At 34.4% G+C, this 17,303-nt stretch overlaps 1 protein-coding gene across 3 annotated transcripts in view; it reads left to right on the forward strand.

The window, feature by feature from the left end:
* Positions 1 to 14,254, forward strand: part of Adgrl4 (adhesion G protein-coupled receptor L4) — a 77,560-nt gene extending 63,306 nt beyond the window's left edge. For all 3 annotated transcript variants that reach the window (XM_090334545.1, XM_090334546.1, XM_090334547.1), the window contains 3 exons: positions 10,649 to 10,740; positions 12,357 to 12,525; positions 12,853 to 14,254. In XM_090334545.1, coding sequence (XP_090190671.1) covers positions 10,649 to 10,740; positions 12,357 to 12,525; positions 12,853 to 12,915 — 324 coding nt within the window. In that variant the 3' untranslated portion in view covers positions 12,916 to 14,254. The remainder of the gene's footprint in view (positions 1 to 10,648; positions 10,741 to 12,356; positions 12,526 to 12,852) is intronic.
* The last annotated feature ends 3,049 nt before the right edge of the window (positions 14,255 to 17,303 follow it).

Here is a 17,303-nt window from a genome sequence, read left to right on the forward strand (position 1 = left end):
TTTTCTTCCACGTTTTTAATCTTCAATGCTGAATTCTTTCAACAAAAACTATACAAGCTAATATATTCAAGTATACAAATATTAAAAAGTTTGTAAAAATAATTTAACTTTTAAAAAGAAATTGAACTTTCTTACAGATACTTTCAGAATTGAAGAATTGGGTTTGCTTGATTGAAGCAAACACTAATTAAACTCTGTCCAAAGAGGCATTTTCTTTAAAATTGTGAGCTTTCATTAGAATGCAAACCAAAATGGTTATAATTGAGTGCTACTGTGTTACTATTCTTATCCACTTTTCAGATTTGACCAGAGCACCACTTTTCTTTAATAGTTTCTTCTGTTATACTCTCTAATTCTCTTTTTTCTAGAAATGCCTAATAAAACCTACTAAAAAGTGAATTTTCTGTCTATCTCGTATTAGTCAGACAACAGCTATATCTCCATATCATCTGCATATTCATATCATGTTTTATATTTATATCACATTTTAGTTGCAAAACTATCCAATATTAAAAGAAATACAACTATTATGACACTATCTGAAGTAAAAAGTGAACTTTCCATCCTACACTTATGCCCTTGTAACTTACAGCTTATTTCTTAAATATTACTCTTTATCCTTCCAGATCTTTGCTTTGTGTGTATATGCATATATACATGCATACATATGCATGTATATGTTATATCAACAATATACACCTATGTTATTACAGGCTCAAAACTAAATGTTTATGACCTACAATGTATTGTATCCATTTTTTTCACTAAGAAAGGCAGTTCCACCTTTCTTTTTGCATTATGAGTGTGCAATATTTAACTTCTCCCCTGTAAATGCAAAATTGTTTCTAATGCTTCCTTATTACAAATAATATACCCAGAGAATAGTTTCAAAGTGCTTCTTAGAGGTAGAAACATATTTATATATAGATTTGGAGACTTAAATATAATTCTGAAAAACAATTTCTTCAATTATCAATAGATCAATGACATTTGAGAATGTCCTTTTCTCTAATACATATAACATAAGATATTCGTATCTACTGTGATTCCTCAATGACGTTGCAATATACAAGTCAATGGAAGGTTTATATTGGATCAGGATTTCATAACCATGGTTCAGTTGACACTTTGTTTGGACAAAATCCTTGTTGTGAAGACTGTCATGTGCATTGTAGTCACCATCTGGGATTTGTCTCTCATCACTAGATTCGGTTAGCAAAGCCACCAAGATATGACAAGCAAAACTGTCCCCAGACAAATTAAATTGTCCTTGAACAATGCTATTCCAAGGTCTTTTCATTGAAAACTAACAATCTAGGTTTATATTTTAAATAGACTACATATGAATGCATTTCATAGTCTTGAACAAATAGCATAGATATAAAAATATTATAACTGGGACTTGGGAACAGTAGTTTAGAGCTATATTAGAAACACTATTCAATTGAATTTTAAGTATTTAGAAAAACAGAATCAATGATTTTTATATCTTTTAATTTTTGTCACATTTTTAGGCATTTTAGGCATTGTAATAATCAAATATTCCTCTATGTTATTATAAAGTATTTGAGTGACTGTAATACTTCATAACTAAATAATTAATATCTTGTCTTTTTGAAATAATAAATAGCTAGAAAGGTTTAAAAAGTGAATTCTTAACTGCATGCATATTATATTGATAATTAAATATATACTTATATATAAGAGTTATATTCTAACTCAAGTACCTTCAAAGATAACATTGTTGGGTTTCACTAAGAACATTTTAGAAGAACTAAACAACCACTTATAAATGAGAGGTACATGGGCTGGGAATTTGGCCTAGTGGTAGAGTGCCTGCCTAGCATGTACGAAGACCCAGGTTCGATTCCTTGGTACCAAATACATAGAAAAAAGCCGGCAGTGGTGCTGAGGCTCAAGTAGTAGAGCTCCAGCCTTGAGAAAGTCCAAGGACAGTGCTCAGGCACTGATCTCAAGCCTAGGACTGGCTAAATAAATAAATAAATAAATGAGAGGTACAAAAAAACTTTGTAAATCCCCTGGATCCCTCAATACCAATTGGAAATAAGCCAGCTGACTAAATCAAATCATTAGTATTTCCCTTTAAAATTAGTTCAATAGTGAGGATGCTTTCTAAGGACATATGAAAAATTAAAAAGCATGGGGTATGCTGGTAGAACAAATCAGTCCACATTTTCATTTAATCTTTGAATAATCTTTTAATCTTTACAAAACTTTTCATGTATCTCAATAAATTATCACGGATGCATTTGTAGCACATGAAAATGAAGAGTAGTAAGAGCATTTAGCAAAACATAATGCACAACTCAATTTTCACACTCTAGCACTATCATCTTGACTTGCTTATTTATTTATAAATATCTGGAGAGGTCTATTCTTTCATTTAAAAGTAAATTCCTTAGAAAGGATTAATTTCACTAAAGAGAATAATGTACATTAATTGGTGGCCAACAGATAATAATTTAAAGCACTTATTCAATGAGAATTCATAGGATGAGACTAAATAATGAATCTAGGATATGGAAACAAAAGCTTCTTCTATTTTTTTTTTTGTGTGTGTGGGTCATGGATTTTGGGTCTGGTCTATATCCCTGAGTTCTTCGGCTCAAGGCTACTACCCTGCCCCTGGACCTGGGCGTTATCCCTGAGCTCTTCAGCTCAAGGCTACTGCCCTACTCTTAAGTCAAGCCCCACTTCTCATTTTCTAGAGGTTAATTGGAGATAAGAGTCTCAGGTTCTTTTGTGCCTGGGATGGCTTTGAAGTTTGATCCTCAGATCTCAGCCTTCTGAGTAGCTAGGATTACAGGCATGAGTCACCATGCCTGACAACCTTTTTTCCTTTTCATAGAGTTCTTCTCAATAAGTATCATTTTACATGATCTTATGCTTAGGCCATAGGGCAGTTCTATGTATAGTCCATTAAAAAAGAGATTATCAAGTATGTATCACTGAATTTAAAGAAATTTTACATTCAAGTGAGTATTGCATAATTTTTAAATGCAACTGAAAGTGGAATCTAAATTCATACTTCACATTATCTTCCCAATACTTTGCCATTCTGAATAAGATTTTCAACAAATCAAATTAGATTTTCATGGTTTTTAAAACCTGGTTGCCTTGCAGGGAGTTTTCCTATAGTACTTGTAACCTAGTAGGCAAGTAAACTCACTCTAGAATTAGAAAATAAAATGTTAGCTTTGGAATTTGTCTCATTTTTATAGTCTTTGTCAGTATTAATTTTAAAACACGATATACTTTAAGTATCATAAATCTAATTTATCTGTTATATTAGGGTTACTTATGAACATCCATAGAGCAAGCATGCATGCATGGCAAGAGGTTTAAAGACAACGAAAGAGTTGAGGACCAAATATATTTGTAAATAGATTGTGTCACTCCTGGGACCCTATAAGATATAGGAAAGAGGGGACACTGTGTCATGCATATTTTAAGCACTAAAAATGATACTTTTCCTTAGAAAAATATGAACTGGAATTCTACAGTGCTCTTTATTCAGATTAATTTGGCATCATTCTTTGAGTGTCAATGACAAAACCTAACAACAACAACAAAGAAAACACTGGTTGTTCAGTAGGCTATGAAAAGGTACCATGGTCTTTCTTTCTTTGACAATGAGAAGAGTGAGGACAGCCATCTCTAGCAGATGATTGAATAATATATTAATTCCAATTCACTGATAGAGTTCATCATTGGTACTTTCCCCAAGTTTCATGAACATTAATACTAAATAGTTAAATAATAAATAGCACTTACCTGACTATATCGCTTTTACTCTTGGTGTGTGTGTGTGTGTGTGTGTGTGTGTGTGTGTGTGTGTGTGTGTTTGTGTGTGTATGCACAGATGCACCAGTCCTGAGTGCAAGGCTTAGGCACTGTCCCTAAGCTCTTGTGTTCAGGGCTAGCCCTCTGCCACTTGAACCATAGTTCCCTGTCCAGCTTTATTTGGTGGTTAATTGAATATGAGTCTCATGAACTTTCCTGCCTTGGCTGGTTTTGAACAATTCTCAGATCTCAGGCTCCTAAATAGATGAATAGAAGTATACATATGAGCCATCAGTATCTGGTCATATTTCTATTTTAACTGCTTTAAAAATATAATAATCGTAGGAGCCATGCGATCAAATCACTACACAATTAAATCTTGGAATTTTCATTATTACCATACTTGTCCTTCTCGGGACCTTCATCTATAACATGGCAGTTTTGTAAAGTGATTGGGAACATAAATTGTTTAATAGGTATTAGATTTTTCTGCTCTGCTTCTTCAACACTTTAATCTTCTTTTGCTCTTGTTCTCATAAATGTGAAACAAATTTGATAGCACTAACATCAAGGACAATAATAACATGATGGTAATAGAACATTTAAAGTTGGTTTGAGGGTTAAATAAATAGAAGACTTGAACTAGTTGGGCACCAGTAGCTCACGCCTCTAATCCTAGCTACTCAGGAGGCTGGGATCAGAGGATCTCGCTTCAAAGGCAGTCTAGGCACAAAAGTCCATGAGATTCTTGTCTCCAATTAACCACCAGAAAACCGTTAAGTGGCACTGTGGCTCAAAGTGATAGAGTACTAGCCTTGAACTGAAGAGCTCAGGGACAGCACCCAGGCCCAGAGTTCAGGCCCCAAGACTAACAAAACAAAAACAACAACAACAACAACAACAACAAAAAGACCCTTGAACCAGTGGCTGTTGCATAGAGAGCACTTTGTAAACATTAGTGCTCAAAAATACTCTTATCATTGCCTTGATTCTCACTGATGAAACAGCTACTTATAAAGTACATGCAAAATGGTATATTATCCAAGAATATTCCTTCAGTTGCATTCCCCTGAAAGTAATGCCTGGTGGGGGAACACTGCTGTCTTCTAAAGTGCAAATCTCAAGAGGCGAGTGTAGTTCCATGAAAACTATAATATCCCAGAGTGATCTATTAAATTCAGCTCCTCTGTGATATTCAGTCTCTTGAATCTATTATGTGTTTAGATGTTTCAATGTGTTTCCAGTTAGTATTTCACTTTTCATGTAATTGTAGACTGAACTCACATCTCTCTGCAGTCTGCTCCCTCCTGAGCTGGGGATTGGTGACCTACGCAGAGAGCTATGGTTCACTCTGTAGAAATTCCCAAAGCTGCTAATTCTGAACTAAGCCATGAGGCTGTTGATGTTCAGGCTGCCAAAATTCATGTAGGTATACATGATGAAATGTTTTCATCAGTTTGACAATAGGTCAATAAATACCATGCTAACATCATTTTTACTTCTAGCCATTTCTTTATTAACCAAAGGTATTTTGTAGGTAACAACCCAATTTATTTTCTATTTCCTGGCAATATTTTTCCAGACACAAAAGATTTTCCCAGTGGAAAGATTTATGCCATGTCCTGACATAACCTTTGCTAGGCTCCATCCTTTCAAGTGTCCTCTTTCATGCACTACAGAATTTCAGGGCACTTTATCAACCTTGGTATATGCACATATGTTCAATTTCCAACAAAATTTGGAACATCTTAAAACCTTTTGCCTCTTCCTTTGTGGTGTCTTTTACCCAACTAGAGATCCCTCTACAAGGAGAGGAGACATACCTGGAAATTTTGACTAAGAAGTCAGTGCCTCTAATTAAACTAAAGATAAAAGATGACTATGAAAACTATGAAAAATAGAGGACATGCTGGATTAATCTGAAAAATATTTGGAGCAGGATTTTCTTAAAATATTGTTCATTATATTTCTGAAATTGAACTATACTGGCATGTTTTATTTGTATTGATTATATCTGGCAGTTCTATGAATGGAACTACTATACAAAAGATAACCTGGTATGCACTTGAAAATACAAATTGAATTTATGCCTTCCTAAGAGGAAAGTCATTTATTACTTATAATGCATCTTTATATACATGTACATATTGCAGGGCTGGTGTGTGAACTCAGATCCATTGCCTGATAGGTAAATGCTCTGTCACTTGAGCCACACCTCAATCCCATTCTGTTCTAGGTTTAGATAGATTTAGCCCAGGAACAACCTGGCTAGATATCCTCCCAAGTAGCTGGGATTATAGGCAATGTCCACTGTGCAAGATGTTTCCTTTAAGAAGAGCTGGTGAAGGTGGCTCAAACCTGTAATCTTAGCTGTTCAGGAGGCTGAGATCTGAGGTTCAAGGTTCAAAGACTCTTATCTCTAATTAATCACTAGAAAATGGGAAGTGGGGCTGTGGCTCAAGTGTAGGGCTGTAGCCTTGAGCTGAAGAACTCAGGGACAACATCCAGGGCCAGGTAAGGGCTGTAGCCTTGAGTGGAGGAGGAGGAGGAGGAGGAGAAGGAGGAGGAGGAGGAGGAGGAGGAGGAGGAGGAGGAGGAGGAGGAGGAGGAGGAGGAGGAGGAGGAGGAGGAGGAGGAGGAGGAGAAGAAGAAAAAAAACAAAGAAAAGCTGGGTGTGGTGGCTCCCACCTCTAATCCTACCTACCCAGGAGGCTGAGATCTGAGGTTCAAGACTCAAGGTTCAAAGATTCTTATCTCTAGGTAATCACTATGGGTAGCAGGGCTGTTCCTGAAGCGTAGGGCTGTAGCCTTGAACTGAAGAACTCAGGGAAGCCTCCAGGGCCAGGGATAGGGCTGTAGCCTTGAGTTGAGCTCAAGGAAAGTGCCCCAGCCAGAGTTCAAGCTCCATAACCTCCCCCTCAAAAAGAAAGATTGAACTATCTATCATACACAAATCTTTATATAGTTGCCTCTACTTTAAACATGTGGAACATCAGTAATAAATATTAGAATTTAATAATTTGGTATTTATTATGTATTGGAGTATTAGGGTTAAAAATAAATGCTATACAATAGTTTATTACATATACTCAATGCGTACATACCTTATCATAAAATTGATAACCTTATTTCTAGATGCAAACTGGCCTTTTCATCATGATTTTGAGGGAAAGAACATTATTCTGCCTAACATACATCAAATTACCAGTACAACTAGGGCACTTGAAGAAGTGATCAACAGAAAACAAACTAAAAGGCAAAACTTTATACTTGATTTGAATTTGAGTCACGGACAATTAATAGAATATATATTTTTGATTCTGTTATTTCAGTTGATAATTGCTTTGCTCTTCTGACAGTGATAGAAGGTCTGAAAATGAATGGCTTTTTTTCCTTACTGGCACTTGGTCCACTGGTAGAAATCTGCCCTTTGTTGATGGCAGAAGCAAGTTTGTCTTGAGGAGTTAATTTAAAGGTAATAAATCTATTTGAAAGGACATATAGGTTGTGATCATGGCATACTCTTAAATGGGCCAGATTTCATTTGATATACATGAAAAATTAAAATAAGCTCTAAAAGTGCTGTAAGAGAAATTTTCTCATTCTTTTTGGTGAGATCTGACATCAGCATATAGATGGCTTCATCAATTATTGAGAAAAGGCTAAGAAAAGAAAAAATGATTGATTGGGATGCTTCATCGTGAAGTCTGAATTTGAAGCCTTTGGATTCAATATACCTATAGGTCTAAATCCTTGAGTTAGTTCTCTATCACTGTCTCACGTATTTAAATTTTTGTTTTCAAAAAGGACACTTAAAGAATTTAACCCCAAACAACAGAAATTGTGCTAAATTTTTAAAAATGGTATATAACTGAAGTTAAGAAGCATGCTTAATTAATTTAAGCATGTATTAATTTAATAGTATATTTCATTTACAATATTGCTTTTTCCAAGAGTTAAGAGTTTGTGGCTTTGGACAACTTTTTTTTTTCTATCACTCTTACCTGTTTTCTAAAATGCAGCAGTAAATTTCAGAAATCTTTCGTTTTTATCTGAGGTCTTGGTCTTATTTCTAGAAAAGCAGTCTAGTCCCTTAGTTGGTATTCTATAACTGTTTTAAAGGAAAAATGAGAATGAATGAAAGCTCACTCATAAGGCATTAATTAGTTCTGTATTAGATAATTATCCAGAACAAATACAAGAGACAAGAATTGTCCTTACAGGAGCTCTAAGACTCATTCTTCTGAATGAGGTGTTGAAGAAGGTCGACAGAAAGACAACAAAGGAATAAGAAATTTATTTCACAAAATTCTAGCAGAGAATTTCATGAACATAGAAATGATAGGCCCATCCAGATACAAGAAGCCTTTAGAATCCCAAACAGACCAGAAGAGAACATCCCACCACCAAGTTATACACTGCACAGGATCAACAGAGACTAAGGAAAGGACCCTTAAAGCTGACAGCTTGAAAAGATTAATAACCTATAAAGGAAAATCAGTCCAAATAACAACAGATATCTCAGCAGAGCCTATGAAAGAAGGGACTGGAATGAGCAGGAAAGTTCCAATACTCTAAGTCCAATTAGCTACCAAAAAGCTGGAAGTTGTGGTTCAAGTGGTAGAGCACCAAAGTTGAACCAGAAAGCTCAAACAGGACCTGAGTTTAAGTGCCAAGATATTGAAAGGAATGAAAGGAAGAAGGAAGGAAAGAAGGAAAGAAAAGAAAGAAGGAAAGGAGGAAGGGAAGAAGGGAAAGAAGGGAAGAAAGACAAAAAAGAAGGAAAAAGGAAAGAAGGAAACAAAAACATATAAAACAAAATTATTTAATCTCTTTTATTCTTACTTTTGGAAAAAATACGAGCTCAGGAGATAATAATGAGTCCCCTATTAGGCTAAAGCACCTGATTTTTATAAGTCCATAAACATTTTCCCTCTTCACAGAACAATGAATTTCCAGCTCTGCATCTTCCCCAGGGAATATGCTTTCTTTCCTTTTCAGTATTTTAGCATCTGATACAGAGGAGTTATGTATAATGTTCATGTACTACTAAGACATCAGGCAGGGTAAGAAAGTATTTTCAAAGGCAGTGTTATTCAAAGAAATTTCAAAATATTTTAAATTCTCTATGTGGAAAGGTATTGGCAGCAGATCAGTTTTGCAATAACTTATTTTATCAGCAGCTCTATATTTGTTGTTCTATAAAGTTTGATATAAATGTCTTGTAAAAACCTTTTGAAGATTTTCAAACCAATTAGTGGCTGATATTACATTATGTATATTTATTAAATTTTTGAATACTTTTTAATTTGAAAACATATGTAGTTATAAAATTAAGTATAATTGTCTTTAATATTAGAAAGAAACCATAGCTATTAGAAAATACTAAGTATCCTTCTTTAGTAATCATTAAAAAGTATTTATAAAATTAAATATTATTAAATTATCATTCCAGCTAATTATTGGAACATAAAAATAGAATGAAACTGTCAACTTAATCAATTAAATGTATTTTATCTTCCCTCCACAATTGTTAAATTATTTTTGTATGAAAGCATTACTGTAATTAGAATTAATTAATCATATAATTAAAATAGTGGACAGCTGAAATTATTTTTTTAAGTCTAAACCCTTCATTGCAAAGGATCTCCGTGAAGTAACAATATGAAGTTCTCTGACCCATAATGTTAAAATGCTTTTTTTATACAGTTTCATTCTGAGAAGCTATATGAAAGTAATTAGCATGTGGAAAAAAGTTTCCTGTATCTATAGACTTCCAAATTACTAGAAATATTTAACTAAAAAAATATAACATATTTAACTACTGTCATTTCTAAATGGCTTTTGAAAAGCCTGTTTGGATTAATAAAATATAGCCAGCAAAGGATTAATATGCTCATTGTTTCTATAATGTTTATATTATAGACTATATTTATAATATTAGCTTATTTAAAATACATTTATATATTTAGAAGACACTTTCAATTAATTTTGTGACACTGCAAGAATGTAGTTCAAAGAACATAGACAAAAGGAAAAACACATTTCAATGCAAGAATATTAAAATCTGCATATGCATTATTTAGTTGATAAAATGAGATGTAAATAAAAATTAATATCATTTATAATCTCTCAATAAGTATTTATTTAATTGATACATTTGGTATAGCTATATTGTGGTTTGGATATTATTTTCCTTCTAAGAACATTTTCATAATCTGTGCTGAGAACTCTCTGTGAGAATTCATAACTTTCTGATTTTCTTCATGTAAATCCATGATCAGAATGAATTCACCATTTCCCTTCCCTTTGAGTGCTGAAGACCAATACCACAGATGGTTAAAAGCATCTGTTACATTTGCCCACAGGAAAAGGGAAAGGACAAAGATCACCTAGACTGGATTAACTGAATAGTGACCCAATAATATTGATGGAAATCTGACCTATGCCTTAGGAATACAACTCCCACCAAATAAATGGTGGGAGTTACAGTAGCTGCCCCGTGTTCGTGTTGTGTGGCCATCTCTAAAATAAATACCTAGCATGTATATGAATGATTTTTATCATTTTATTGTATAAATCAACTACAGAGTTTCTTTACAAAAGCCTCCGAGTAATTTTCTATATGAATATATATGTTTTATATATAGTGTAATATATATCATATTATGTTATAGTTTGTTACATGCATATATAATATGCAAGTATATGCATGTATATATATATATATGTAGTGAATTTATGGATCCTATTTAATTTAAATCTTTACTGCTTATTTATTGCTTTCATGTGTATTTAATTTATCATGAATTATTTCTTTTTGGAAACTAACATCTTTCTCCAGGTGAATCTCTTGGCTTTTGGAGTTATCATATACAAAGTTTTTCGTCACACTGCTGGCTTGAAACCAGAAGTTAGTTGCTATGAAAATGTACGGTAAGTGTTCACTGAAGTTGACTTATTTTAATAATGAAAATCTATAACCATTATTTGTTATTGTTCTGAGGATCAGATACAGGGTCTCTCACATGCCAAGCAAATATTCTACCACTGAGCCATATCTCCACAAACTTTTGATTACTTAAAGTGTAAATAAATTTTGAGATTACTGTTTTTGTTTTTTTCTGCTTTTGTTTTTGTTTTTATTTTTTAGATGATGGCTGTTTTAGGGTCCTACTAGGCATTAGTGGTTTTCATTTGTAAAGTATTTCTCTGCACTTAGTACATGTTTCTCCCTTATAATTCCTAGTTTACATGTTGCCAAGATATTTTTCTTTAACCTTCTCTTCTTAAACTGATTTATTGAGATCTTGAAAGTGGTTTGTTCGGGAAATGCTGAAGTATACTATGGGGAATGTAGGAAACAACTGACTGTTTGTATTGCTTGGAACATTCTTGTAGTTTCAGTGCCTTGCAGAAGATTTATAGTTTGGATTTAACAGATGTTTGATCGATTGCTTTCTTTCAGTCCTCAGCATTCACAGTTTCTTGTAGTGTGCTGTTTTTAATAAAGTTAAAATGACTCCTTTTCTGAGGCACACTGCTAAAAAGTACCTTCTGCAGTGAGAAATGATTGGACTGAATGAATGAGATAAAAGTCATTTGCCTCATTTTCAAGGCAATGCCCTCACGGAAAAGGATTGAATATTATTTTACCTAAAACCACCTGACAATCAATGGAAAATATGTTTGAGCTTCTCTGTGTGTGTGTGTGTGTGTGTGTGTGTGTGTGTGTGTGTGTGTGTCTGTGTGTCTGTCTGTGTTCTTCCTTTAATTTTTTAAGAAATTGGTATTCAAATATAAATCTGGGATAACTTCACTACAAAAACAAGGATTAAACCATAAGGCTGGTTTTATATCCTATGCCTTCTTCACTACTACCCTTAAAAGGATCCCAGAAGGCTGCTTTGATGTCAGGAACAAGGTCTGACTTTGTCCATATGGAATGCTTTGCATAGTTTTCTAGGAACACTTCCTAGATGACAGATGTACGACTTCTTCCTAATAGTTCCTGCCACATACACGGAGAATCACAGATAAACAATATTTTAAAATTAAGTCATTCCTTTTAAAACGTCATATATTCATAATAGGGACAAAATTTCAGGAGACGTCTTTTCCCAGTATGTTCCTAACAAACTGTAGCATCATTTATCAGTTTTTCAAGTCATCCATGGTCTCTGTAGTTTTACCAGTTGGAGAAAATGTTTTTCTCACCTAATATAAGGAGTATGGAGGAGAATATAGAACATAACAGGTTTATGATTGTTCGTTTGTTTGTGTTAGCTGTGGGGCTGGACCTCAGGTCTTGAGAACTGTCTCTGAGCTTCTTTTGCTCAAGGCTAGGACCCTACTACTTTGACCCACAGAGCCACCTTCTGTTTTCTGGTAGATAATGGGATATTAGAATGTCACAGACTTCCCTTGTCCTGGCTGGCTTTTAAGCTCAATCCTCACATCTCAGTCTCCTTAGTAGCTAGGATTATGGACTTAATGACAAGTGACCAGCAATGTCTGGTTTTCTTAATTGAAACATTGTAAATATATTCTAGGTCTTGTGCAAGAGGAGCTCTTGCTCTTCTATTTCTCCTTGGTACCACCTGGATCTTTGGGGTTCTGCATGTGGTACATGCCTCTGTGGTGACAGCTTACCTCTTCACTGTCAGCAATGCCTTCCAGGGAATGTTTATTTTCTTATTCCTCTGTGTTTTATCCAGAAAGGTAAGCATTTTCTTATGATTATTTTTTGGTCAAGAGTAAAATTGATAAATTCTTCTTCTACCAGACTGGCTTCTGTTTTTAGTGCCTAAGCACAGTGCATTTTTGGTACTTAATCAGAACATTATGCATTCATAGAGAAAAGAATAGCTTTTAAAAATACTTACTATTAGGTATGTAATTATAGTGCATATTTACTCAAGTTTATTCCAACGTACAAAAAGCTATAAGGTTCTAACAAACTAAAGATGCCAAATTTTCTGACTTTGTAACAATTTGATGTATTTGTCATGAATATATGTAACATCTTTTTTCCTTTTCTTTTTCAAGATTCAAGAGGAGTATTATAGATTGTTCAAAAATGTCCCCTGTTGTTTTGGATGTTTAAGGTAAACATGGAGAACTATGGAGAATTACAACTGCAAAGAAACTAAAATCCCAAGCTGTGGGTGACCAGTACATATAAACATCACTTAATTCTATTACCCAGTTACTAGCTCCTAGGTAGTTACATTTTTAAATCAGTTTTTCTGTTGACTTATAAGGACTGTAGATTATTAGGTAAGATTATATACCACATAGCTATAGTATGTTTTCCTATATGACATAGTAATGTCAAAAATAGTACTGCAGATATTTGGAAAGTAATTGGTTTCTCAGGAGTGATATCACTGCGCCTAAGGAAAGATTTTCTTTTCTAACACACGAAATATATGAATGTCCTGAAGGAAACCATGGGCTTGATATTTTTGTGACTCATGTTGCCTTTGAAACGAGTCCCCTACCACCTTAGTAATGAGCTCTGTTCCAGAAAGCAAAGCATGAGAAAGAAGGGACAGAATATAAAACAGGAAACACGAAACGGATTATAAAACAAAAAGATGTACTTTGAATAAACTTGTTTTTCTGCAAACTGGATGAGAAATTTTTGAGGTAAACGAAAGAATTGAATAAACACTTTTTTTTACCATTTTGTGAGTTATTTGGAACTTCATTTTCTATCAAAATAACCTAGACTTCTATTTACTACATCTATCCTGTTTTCCAATGTAAAGAGATAATTTCACAAATGAAAGCAACAAAGGTATGTTTTTAAGTTAACATTAGATCCAAGTATATGGCATTCCTATGCCTGCTTCATGAATAGGCATGGTGAATTTCAAATGCATAATCAGTAAATAAAAAAGTGTCAAAATACAATATTTTATGCCTTCTAATGGAAACATAGTGCATGAAAATGAAAGCATACATGAAAATGAAAGGATACTGCAAGCTTTCAGAGTACTGAGAAGTTACCATGTCAAATTAGATTAATATATTTGAATATGTAAGTTTTTAATTTTAGGAGTATCTAGCTTATATTGCAATAATTTCTTTAAAGGTAATGTTTTTAAAAGGACATTATAAATATGAAATTGCTATTTTTGTCTCCCAAGAAAAGTTCACAGTTTAAAATGTTTTTATAATAATCACAAGGAAATACAAAAGTTTTCACATGATCTATTTTCTGTTAATTTTCTACTATCTATTTAAACATATCTGTTTAAAAGTGTGGTTCCTATCTATTCACAAATTTCATTAAAGATACAGTCATTTTATTTTTTTAAGTATGTAATTTTCTGTAACTGCCTGCACAAGTACACCAAAGCATTGAATGGTTTGATTTAAAATGAATTTCTCTATCTGTTAAAGTCTGTTAAATCTTTCTCCAAGAAAATAAAATGTAATCTAAATAAAACAATCATGCTTCTTCTTGCTAAGTCACTTCCTTAAGAAATAATCTACTTGCCAATAAGCTGTTATACATTTCTACAGAATCCATAATAACTTCATTATATCTCCTAATTTTTCTTTTTCTTGTTTTTTTTGTTTTTTTGTGGTAATTAGTAAAAGGGTTACATGATATTTGCCAGATAGAAGGTGCATTAATTCACATACATAGATACCCTTTCACATGTCTTGGTACCCATTTCCCTCCCCCCCACACCCCCCACCCGTCTTGGTTTTCCCCCCTTCCCTATCAAATTTCAAATAACCAAATACAAATAAATTCAATATATCAGATAACAAAGTGAGTATATCTCCTAATTTTTCTTATGATAAGCTAGTGACTGTCATTGTCTCTAAAGGACAAATGCATTTTGGGGGTTTTGGGGGGAGAGTGGTTTGGTCTTTGTTTTTATATCATTCCTGGGGTTTGCACTCAGGACACTGCTCCTGAGCTTTATTGCTCAAGGCTATTACTGTATCACTTGATTCACAGCTCAACTTCAGCCTTTTTGCGAGTTAGTGGAAATCAGAATATCATAGATTTTCATGCTCAGGCTAGCTTTGAATTATAGTACTCAGATCTCAGCCTCTTAAGTAGCTAGTATTATAGGCATGAACCCCCAGTACCTAACTTACAGGATAGTATTACAGGAATGAAATATTGAAAACCAACTGTCCAATTAATATATTAAAAAAGCTGTTACGTGTGCAGAATAATAGCCTCCCCTGAAAAAAAGAACAATAACAAAAAGAAAAAGAAATGTACTCAGACCTGGATATTCAGGATGTATGTTTATCTTAGCTGAGGTGATAAGGAGAACAAGGACTGCAGATGGAATTTGTGTTGCTAATCAGCTGGCCTTTTGATGGAGCAGTATGTCCTCAGTTACCCACGTGTAATGTATTCTAGACCATCCTGTGCAAGAAAAAGCAAGAGAGTCACTATGACCCCATGCCTGTAGCACGACAGACTCCAGCCTTCGCTGGCTTTGGATTAGCAGAAATCCACATGCCACAAATGTTGTATTATTGATGGCCTTTGGGAGCTGATAAGGACAAGGAAAAGAGACTCTTCCCTAGAGCTTTCTGAAGGAAGTCAGCCCTTCTGATTCTGTTATTAGCCTAGTGTTCCCCATTCTGGGCTTCTAACTTACCCTGTAAGACAGTAGCATAGGATTTTAAATAACATTGTTTGGTAATTTGTTAAAGCAGCCACAGTGAAGTTAATGCTATGGGAATAGTTCTGTAATAATCTCCTTAGAGCTATTATTCATACCATGTGGAAAAACCTCACCATGGTTTAGCAATTTTTCTATCTTTGAAATGTCTTACTTAGGACAAACATAACTGGGTCAAACATCTCCATCTTCTTAATGTATATTTGTGTGTGTGTGTGTGTGTGTGTGTGTGTGTGTGTGTGTGTGTGTGTGTGTAATATCTTCTTAGGGCTAAGGAATGAATCATCTCCACCCATGTGTTACCCTTGAGCCACAGGGATTTAACTTTTATCACACTGTCTTGCAAACACAGGGCATGCAATGAGTTGAGTTTCCTTCTTCCTTAAGGGTAGAGTTCCTCTCTCTTTTTGACTCTCTGAGTGGAAGCTTTGTGTCTTCAGCTGTGTCCTGACCACAGGACTGCTAAGACCACAAGTCTAATCAGTATGCATGGTCTGGCTGTTCCAGGCTCTTGCTTCAGGTATTATTACATGCCAGAAGCCAACTTAGAAATGCTTCCATGCTGCTTCTAGCACGGCTTGCTTAGATGGAAGAGAGAGGTAGCAACCCCAAAGTAGTGTGGAGGAGCATTCCCTTTCTTTCCCCTCATAGCCGTTATCCCTTGTGTTATTTATTCTTTTTTTCCATTCCACCATTGCAATGGGTGGGATAAACATTAGAATATCAACACAAGTTCCCCAGATGCTAAAACACACCACAAAATCACCAGTGAGTACTAACATAGAATCTCCTTATTTCATAAACAAATGGGCTAGAATCTCAAAAGTCAAAGTTTTGAGTACTTAACTGTGCCTTCAAATAATGAAATGGATAAACACCAAATAAATTCTCTATGTGAAAACTTGCTGTTAGCAACATAAATAATAGTCCCTTAATTTCTTGAATGATTAAGATCAATTTCTTCAAAACAATGTGATTAATTACACCCTAGTTCGGGTAAAACTTGTTATATGAAATATATCAATTGTATGAAATGCAAGACATTCTACAAACAAATGCTAAACAGTCCGTATTTTGTCATCACCAATAAAAGTTACTAATTTACAATGGCAGTGATTATTCACCCCTTTTGTTCTTTCTTCTTCCTTTCCTTTCTTTCCCCTCCTTCCATCCCTCTCTCCCTTCCTTCCTTCCTTCCTTCCTTCCCTTTCCCCTTGGTGATACTGGGATTTGAATTCAGTGCCTTTTCCTTCCTTAGGCAGGCACTGTTATTTAAATCATTACTCCAGCTGTTTTGTGCTTTAGTTGTTTATTGATAGCATATTGATTTTTGCCTAAGCCTGGACTATAATCCTCTATTTATGCATCCTACGTTCTGAGATAACAGGTATATACCACTGCAGCCAGCATGAACCACTGTTCTCTGCCCTATATGTTTATTTCTACCCCAATTCCTATTCATAGCCTCAATGGGGCAACTTATTTTAACCAACTGTATATTCTATATTATTCTTCCTGTCTCCATTATCATACTAAAATCATTAAGGTGAGATCTTATCATAAAAGTATCTTTGTTCCCTGAATTATTCTTGTTAGAAGCTGAATAAAATTCCATATTAAGAGTGAATTATGTATTTCCCAGCTGGTGTATAATTTGGATTAATGCGATAATTACAAGACTCTTAAATCTTTCTGAAACAATGTTGTACCTTGGTTTTGTTGCTGAAAAGCTGAATGTTAACATAATTCCCCCTAGGGGTAATGCATAGGCAAAGCACTATTACTACTATGGTTAGAATAAATAGCTTCTGAGGGCTCAGGCATTTTAGGCTT

The sequence above is a fragment of the Megascapheus bottae genome, chromosome 6, assembly GCF_031878675.1.
Source record: "Megascapheus bottae isolate mThoBot1 chromosome 6, mThoBot2.hap1, whole genome shotgun sequence".
Lineage (NCBI taxonomy): Eukaryota > Metazoa > Chordata > Mammalia > Rodentia > Geomyidae > Megascapheus > Megascapheus bottae.